Here is an 8864-nt window from a genome sequence, read left to right as displayed (position 1 = left end):
AGAGGGTAAATGAAAGGAAAGAAGTGAAATACAAAACATTACAGCCTCCAAAATTAAGTTGAATCAACAACTCTGACAGTCTCAACAAAAGCTGAAAAATATGAGCCTCACTTAGTCTATTTTGCTGTAGGGTATTCGCATTATTTTGTCCACCCTCAATTCACTGAACTGCTTTTGTTTTATTGGATAAAATAAGGAAATGATCCGAGTAAAATGCTGCTACAATCCAAATGAGTCAACATGTTCTAACTCGTTCATAATGTTGGCTGATTGCCTTCTGATAATCATCAGCTGGAGGTTCATAAGTTATTTATTTGCCACCACACATCACTGGTTGTCACAGTGAAGCGTGAACAGTGGGCAGCAGTGACGAGCGTCTCCTGCCTTTGCTTGTGTCACCGTTTGCGTCAAGACAGTCAGGGAGCCACAGAGAGGACTTCTGGGACGCGAGATGATTAATGCTCCCAATCACTTCTGGTTTCGTCGAGCAGGAGAGCTGTTACCCGCTAACTGTTTAAATTGAGGTATAAAGTTAAAAATGATTTTCGTTTTTTTTTAAGCTGGTGTGTATCACCTTTGGTTGTTTTGGTCTGAACGAGGTTCGACTGATTTTAGACGTTGTAACAGTTGCAGTATTAAGCTAGGTTTAACACAGCCTTGTGTTGCGTTTGAATCAGTAGGCTAAACAACGGTGTTACTGTTTCATAGGGTGGAGTATCGTGTAGCTTTTAACTAATAGCTTATGATTGGCTTACTGCGTACATTAATTAAGGAGTTGCTCACTATCCAGACAGAAGTACGCATGTGTGACGTCTGAGAAGATTCCAGGGGTTGCACTATCTTGCTATCACAATCTAAACGTCGTCTCTTTGGTTGGTCCCAGTTGTGTTCGCCATAGATTCAAACTGAGACTACAGTCTAGCTTCACATAGACTGAGACAGAGTCACACACAATGCTCAGCTGGCTGGATGTCAGACAAGACCCATAACTTCGTGTCAATTTCAGCCTTTTTGGTTATTATGCTGCATTTTACTTCGTGGTGAGTAACTGAAGAAAAAAAACACTGTTTTACTCCTGTGGTGTTTCAATCAGTAATTACTGGTTTAGTGACCATCTCGTTTTATTTTTTTATTTTTTATTATCACTTCGTATTATGTTTATAGAATAACGTAGGCTACGTTTCACACATTTCACAGAATTAACGTTATGGGCTACGCAGCCCCGTTAATTCTATGAAATGTCTGGACCGCTACTGTTAATTCTACTGTTAAAACTGTTTCATGAAGACTCAAACAGCTTACTAAAGTACTGTTTAAACAAACTTCCTATCACAACGACACGGACTCCACTCTGTCAGTGCTGTCAGCTCTGAGGCAGCAGAGGAAGTTTGCTCTAGTTTGAATGGGACTGTGGCTGCTGGTGTTTCTGCTGTAAAGACAGGGGGAACAGTGTTGTCATTGTAGCTGACATGATCGCTGTGTGTCTCCGCAAGGGGTGAAGAGGTCGGCTGCCTAATGACTGTTATTATGCCAAACAGGAAACGACTCTTGCACTCCTCCAATGAAAACTCGGTATAACATGCGCGCAACATTCCTGTAGGGATTTAAAGTGCCTGAAAACAATAATGATATTATTGTGAACGTATTATGCGTCGTGGCAGTTCCCCCCCCCCCAATAGTGTCAATGCCCTGCAGCCTATTCATAACTACTTCAGTACATTAATACTGAGTATAGCACACACACCCCCCCCCCATTCCTGGAACGCGCACGTGCACTACGTGCTTTTGCTGCTTTGAACCTTTAAACTATTGATGTGGTCTCAGAAGATACGCATGAACAGTCTCTCCACTCTGTCAGATATTAGATGTAATACATGTGATATAATTGGGACAAGAGGCAGCAATAATACTGCAATGCAGCATTCATTGGAAATACTGTCATTTTATTACAGCCATGCAGATGTTTTTCAGCTGAGCCAAATCCTTTTACACCTAACTTCTTATGCAGCACAGGGTTCTATTGTGTAGCCTAAACATTGTAAGGGCACAAGACACCTCTTATTTGTTGTTGGATCCAGGAAGTTGCTCACTCCAAGTGTGTGTGTGTGTGTGTGTGTGTGTGTGTGTGTGTGTGTGCACGTGCACGTGCGCGCGCACACACACACACACACACACACACACACACACACACACACACACACACACAGCATCACTGGTTTACCTATTAGCTTACTACAGACATTCGAAAGCCCCTTTGCTTGTTGACTCAGAATGAGTGTGTGTTACTGTGTGTTAGGAGTCCAGCCTGTCAGTGCAGATAAATGTGGTTTACATTGCTTTCTCTGAACATTAGCAATTTCACTGTTTTACCTGGTGTACTCTCTCGTTTAGAAAAAGCACATGCTGTTCTGTTCTTAGTGGCTCTGTTAGGTTGATCACTCCATTCCCTTCTCTCTGGGACTTGAGGGGAGGTCAGTCTAAATCCTGGTCAGCTGCTTGTATTACTGTCACTTACTGGACCATGATGGAGTTTAAAGCATCTTGAGGTCAAACAGTTCTGATTGTTTGGAGCAATGAAGAAGAGTACAAGTTTTAGAAGTGAATATTGCAAATGTGAATATTTTGTGGTTTTCTTAGATGTCCATGATATTAAACAGAATACTTTGGGGTTTTATATTATTGCTCAGACTAAACAAGACATTTTGAATATGGCTTTATAGAGAAATTGTGATGTGCATTTTTTTTAGTATTTTCTAACATTTTATGGACTAGAGCAGCTGCCAAGATTAATTGATTAAACGATTAGTTGTTAACTATTAAAATAATTGGCAACTATTTTGATCATCTGTTTGAATCATTTCTTATGAAAAAAGTGTACAAAATATCTGATTCCAGTTTCTTAAATGTTAATATTCTCTAGTTTTTTCACTCCTCTATGGCCGTAAACTGAATATATTTGAGTTGTGGACAAGACAAAACATTTAAAGATGTCGTCTTGGGCTATGGTAAACACTGATCGACATTTTTTGACATTTTATAGACCAAACAATTGATCGATTAATCGAAAAAATGAATGACAGATGAATCGACATTGAAAATAATTGTTAGTTGCAGTCCTATTATGGACCAAGCCGATTTATCGAGATATAAAAATAATTGTTTGTAGCAGCCCTAAATCAAACAGTAGCAGTTTGCCATCCAATATGTCATAGGCTCCCATTGTGTCCAAAAATGACTTAACAACTTCTACAAATATACTGCTAACTTAACTTGTCTAAGTGACTATGTTGGACTAGACTAATAACAGCTTTTCTTTACTTTACTTTAACTTACTTTACTTTTTTTCTTTTACTCAGTATCTTTGAACAACCCTGCTAATGTTTGTAACCCTGAAATGACTCATGATTTGACTTATTTTCCATGTTCACATCCATAAATAGCAGCCACTTGAACCACTACACCCCCCAGTCCTCAGCATGCAGCCATTGGACGGTCTGTTTCCACGTATTCTTCACAAAAAACTTGAGGAATCATTGGAATGTTAATTACTCTGCGGGGGAAAGAAAAAGAGCTTCTTTTTTCTTTTTTACATAAGTGCTCAGCTGGTTTGCAAGCGAAAGTACGATTGCGGTTCATATTTGTACACTTATGAAACATCCGTTTGTAAGATAATCGCAGATGTAATTAGCCTAAACAAACTCGTGCCCTGAAACCGGCTCGACCAGCAGCTCTCAACAGGAAAGACCTCTCATTCCTCCAGTTGTCATTTTCAAAAGACGGATCATTTGACTGTGTACATTTTTTTGCACTCTCAAACAGAAAATGAAATTCATCATTGTTGCTGTGTTAGTAAATTGTTATCCCATTATTAATGCATTGATTTATATAACTTCTGGTCTTATGTTCCTGGGTTAGGAATGCTGTAAAGAGTGCTGCTCTTTGGAGCATCACAATGCATGACTTGTTTTTTTCTCTCTTAGGGTCTTGATCTATGCATTTATTAATGTACCACAGTGTGATACATATTTAAACCAATGTGCCTTTTTTTTGTGTTCACACAGAATGTATATCAACCACCACCGCCAAACAATGAGAGGCACCCTGAAGAGAAAGTTTGCAGAGGTAGATGGCAATCCCTGCTACTCCTCCTCCTCTCCTCCGTCCTCCCTCTCCTCTCCTGCCTCCTCTGAGTGGGAGTCTGATGGGGAGAGCGGCCCCTCTGACAACAAGGATTTCACAGCTCACAGTCCTTCTTCACCCACCGGTTTACCCAGTAAGTCTCCAAACCAATGACCACTGTATTTTTTTCCCCACTTTCAAATAATGCAAACCTTCTCCTTATCTGGGTTTATTTTTCCCATCAGTGTTTTATAGGAGTGTCTCTTATCAGCCTGCAGCAGCCCCGATATGAAAATGCTAAGCTTAGGGCTGTTCTAGATAATGCACAGTGACAATGACTCGCTTCTGGATTGTCTGTCCGGTTGGGTAGAAGATCATTTGCCTGAGCAATAGGATGTTGTGGAATCAATTTGAATAGCAAGGTCCCTTTAAACAAGTCATATCTAATACCTTATTAAGATATCACAAAGTGGCAAAATACTCTGCAGTTGTTGTGCAGCCTAACACCTTATGTATAACAGTTTTAGGCTTGTTATTATGTTACCAAGTCACTATTGAGTCCCAGTGTCACAGTGTGGAACTTTTTAGACAGACAGACAGAGCAGCTGAGAAGAGCTTAGTCAGCTGGTCTCAGTTGTTTACTGACTTTTGGAGCTAGAGTTCAGCTCCAGTTATTTGTAAAGGTTAGACAATTTGTTGAAACCAAACAGTAACCGGATGAATATTATAATATATCTTTCAAACTGTCAGAAAGAGTCTATTCTGGTAAACCTCCAAGAAACAGCAGTTAGACCCTGGTTTACTCTCTTTACTGGTGATCTGTCCATTGCTGCAATACACCCTTTGCTTTGTATTTTCCCCTTAACATGTACAGTATGTTACTAAACTATTGACCCAAGCCACTACAGAGAAGCACCTGTAGTGTGTCACCTAGTGGCCACTCAGAAACCTACAGAAGAAAAGCCTGTGTCAAAGTTCAGGGCATGTTTTTATCAAGTGTCCAGAAATTCTTTCTAGGATTTGTGCTGAAAGTTAAATTAGGACTAAAAACACCCTCTCAGAGTAGGACTTTATGAAGCTTCCTACACTGACTTTTAGCAAATAGATGGAATACTTCTAGGAGAGAGTGTGACATCGCTGTTTTACAACATTTAGAAAGTAGAAATTACCATAAGCTATTGTAGTTTTTCTGATAGTTGTGATTTGGAGTGTTAGACATTGGTAAAATATCACTGAAAAATAATGTCAATATCACTTCTGTTACATCATTGGGTCTTTGGAAATAAACAACAATATGAAATAGCTCTCCTATATTAAAGCCCCATTATAATTTGAAATTAATATATAAAATACTAAAACCTAATATTAGATTTCACCTGTTGTAATGACGTTGAGCCCTGGCATTTGGCCTGAAGAGAAGGGTCCAACACTTTGAAGATATCATTAGGACAGTTCAATAGGCTAAAAAATAAGACCAAAGATGCATCACTCCATGTAGGACTGATTTTCTACCCTTGGTAATTAGGGGCCTAGAACAGGACTGCTCTGATAGACATGCTCATGTTTCACAAAATGTTGTTATGATAGCACCAGATGCTCACTTCAAAACTAGACCTGACGGTGTCTCACTTTTTCCGATGTCTTTGTCTTTTTCTAACACAAGCAGTTCGGTCCATCCTGAAGAGGACCAAGCTTGCAGGTGCACAGAGCAATGTGCGCTTTGACCAAGTGATGGTGTTCAGTTTCCCACGCTGCCAAGGCTTCACAAGTGTGCCCAGTCGTGGAGGTGCCACCCTGGGCATGATGCAGAGGCACAGCACCTTTCAAAAATACACAGTGGCAGAGCATGCACTGGAGCAACGTAACAGACGCAGAGAGAGGCTCAGAGAAAGACGGAGAAAAGAAAGGTTCGAGGCATTGAAATACAAAGTGAGTGCATTTCATTTCTACATCAGTTTGCATTGCTCGTCTACACGACAGTCTTCTTACTTTGTCTGTTGTGCTGATTCCAGTTGATCACCAGTGGGGCCGTTGACCAGAAAGAGGCACACAGGCTCATGGTGGATCAGATCCCAGATGAAGACAATGACATCCACATCAGTGATGCTGAGCTGGAGGATGGAGGTTTCCTCCAGCCGTACTCCTCCAAACAGCGGCAGGCTCTCCTCCAGGCAGCGGGGGTGAAGCGCATAGACAGGGAGGAGAAGAGGCAGCTTCATGCCCTGCGTATCTCCAGGGAGGCCTGTGGATGTGACTGCCAAGGTTTTTGTGAGCCAGAGACCTGCGCATGCAGTCTGGCAGGAATCAAGTGCCAGGTACGACACTATACATAAACAAACCTGATTTGGTCACAATGAGTTTGCACTGGCACATTTTGTCTTGCGTATGAATGCGTTTCATGTTTTATTTTTGCATCTGAAATGTGGACAACTTTGATTGTAAAATTCTTGTTTGAGCAAATGAAGCATCTCATTTGAGTCCGTCAAACGTGTGTTTAAGCAATTTCACTATTTACTTTTAGTTAACCATTTTAACTATTTCCATTACTTTTAGTGAAAGATATATTTTAATTATTTAAATCAGCTCGGTGTCATGACAGTGTGGGCAGTGTGTACAGATGAATGGTGTGGGGCTTCCCTCAGGGGGGCATAGCGCACGGAGCTCCCAGCTGAGCAGGGCAGCGGCCTACCGAGATCCGCTGGAAGAAATGCATCGTTTCACATCATTCGGCGGATCTCTGGGCTTTGTGCACCACAGAGGGAAGCCACACATCATTCATCTAAACGCACTTCCCACACAAAGATGACAGAGAGCTGGATTCAATACGGCAAAGTATCCCTTTTAATGTTAACTATGTTAACCATTTATCCATTACATTTAGCTAACTGTCAATTAGCCAAAAACAGACATTCCTATCTTGTTATTGTATACATTAACAATTCCTCAATTGATTTTCACGAAAATGTGTTATATAAAAATACATATTGTAATAAGTAGCCAATCAGGAGCCTGTTTTTTTTAACAAAATAAGAAAAGTTTAGTAATGTAATTAATTACTATTATTACTATTTTATTGGATTTTTGCAAAAAACACATTTTACCTGCACTTGTTTCTCAGTGATTGTTAACTTCAGATCTTGGTGTCAATACTCTGTATTGTATTTAAGTACCCACAACGCTGATTTTCTCTTTCTGCTGTCTTTTACACACAGGAGGACCGCATCAACTTTCCATGTGGCTGCACCAAGGACGGCTGTGGAAACACTCAGGGACGCATCGAGTTCAACTCCAGACGTGTGCAGACTCATTATTTCCACACCGTTATGAAACTCGAACTGGAGAGGCGACTGCAAGATGAAACACTTTGCCAAGAGGACCAGACAGGACTTCCAGATGACCTTCAACAGTATGTGGACCAGGATGAGGCCCATCCGGTGCAGAGTGCACAGGACAAGAGCTGCCCCTTTGGGTTCACCATGGAGGAAGATGGTCTTCCTCTCACCATGCCTGCCACACCTCCCTTTCATTTCACCCCAGAGCGGTTGGTAGTGGAGGAGAACAGCTGCAGCAGCGACATGACCGAATCCTGTTGCTCCTCATCTGACTCTGATGCAGGAGGATGCCTTAATGGGAGTCAGAATCTCCCTGATGTTAATGAAGGGTTGTCACGTGCCCTCAGCATCTGTGACTCTGAAAATGATAACTACTCTACGTGCAGCCAACGGAGGCACATAGGAGAACCACTAATGCAGCACAGCAGCAACTCTGCCACTTACAGCACACCTACTGACAGTATGGGGCCACTTACAGCCAACACATTCACAGACAATATGAGCAGGACCTCACTGACAGATTACCTCGATGAGAATGCAAACCAAGCTAGAGATTTCTTTGACCATAACTCTCTTGAGGGCTTCCCCAACACTCCCTCACCCACTGTGGACTATTTTTCCAGCAGGTACATGGACCTGAGTCTGTCCTCTGACTCTGACATTGAGTTCTTCGACAGTGACTACACCTCTGGACCTCTGCACAGTTCTTTCAAAGTACACAGACACCCAGACAGCTTTTGCCACCTCCAGCTGTTCAGCTCTGTTAATTTGCCACAGTACGAGTCGAGCACCTACCTACTAGAGTCTCTGATCGGCCTGACTGAGCCAGGCACAGAGCAGGGTTATGCAGTCAGCAACACCCAGCTTTTATAGCAAGGCATTCTAGTGAAATAACAAGAAACAGTGTAAGATAATTAAATGTATAAAGCACTTCTTTTATGTATTTGTAAGAATATTTCAACGTACAAAGAATGATTGATAAAATATTTTTTCTATCTGAATATGTTTTCTATTGCCTAAAAATATTTTTGCCTTTATTTCAGAGAAACCCCACTTGAGTAATGAATATATTATATATGCAGCCTTATTGTTTATTGCAAGTTAAGTTGTTTAAAGTAAAAGCCTAAACAGTTCCCACTTTAAACAGTATTGCCCCAATTTTCAACAAAAATATGCATATTTTCAGGTAGCTTGCCATGGTATAAGTAGGATAATTCACATTGGCGCATGCAGTAATGAAAAAATAACACTCCTCCATTTCAACCTAGGAGTTGTGAATTATTTTCTACTGCCTGACTGATTGTGGATTATCCCGTATATGCTTAACTATATGTTTAGAATATTTCTGTATTAGAGAAATACAATAAAACATTTGCATTAATTTATTCACGGATTTCAAATGTGTTTAATGAG

The 8864-nt window shown here is 40.9% G+C and overlaps 1 protein-coding gene across 3 annotated transcripts; it reads left to right on the top strand.

Moving 5' to 3' along the window:
* Window positions 1–421: 421 nt before the first annotated feature.
* Window positions 422–8844, top strand: LOC144526922 (cysteine/serine-rich nuclear protein 1-like). 3 transcript variants are annotated; one of them, XM_078264667.1, is made up of 5 exons: window positions 422–524; window positions 4062–4273; window positions 5783–6048; window positions 6132–6434; window positions 7332–8844. In XM_078264667.1, exons 2-5 carry the CDS (start codon window positions 4063–4065, stop codon window positions 8322–8324), a joined length of 1773 nt encoding a protein of 590 aa, XP_078120793.1. In that variant the 5' UTR covers window positions 422–524; window position 4062; the 3' UTR covers window positions 8325–8844. The 3 variants fall into 3 exon arrangements, with proteins under 3 accessions (XP_078120793.1, XP_078120794.1, XP_078120792.1); XM_078264668.1 differs by lacking the exon at window positions 422–524 and adding an exon at window positions 762–1040 and having other exon boundaries at window positions 5786–6048; XM_078264666.1 differs by lacking the exon at window positions 422–524 and adding an exon at window positions 765–1040.
* The last annotated feature ends 20 nt before the right edge of the window (window positions 8845–8864 follow it).

This window comes from Sander vitreus, chromosome 12 (assembly GCF_031162955.1).
Source record: "Sander vitreus isolate 19-12246 chromosome 12, sanVit1, whole genome shotgun sequence".
Lineage (NCBI taxonomy): Eukaryota > Metazoa > Chordata > Actinopteri > Perciformes > Percidae > Sander > Sander vitreus.
This window is presented reverse-complemented; position numbering and strand designations above follow the sequence as displayed.

Bases quoted from the DNA above. Each gene is read 5' to 3' on its own strand.
- LOC144526922 (XM_078264667.1), top strand. From the start codon at position 4,063: ATGTATATCAACCACCACCGCCAAACAATGAGAGGCACCCTGAAGAGA. The intron at 6,049-6,131 runs GTGAGTGCATTT...TGCTGATTCCAG, and splicing joins TCGAGGCATTGAAATACAAA to TTGATCACCAGTGGGGCCGT. The intron at 6,435-7,331 runs GTACGACACTAT...TTTTACACACAG, and splicing joins TGGCAGGAATCAAGTGCCAG to GAGGACCGCATCAACTTTCC.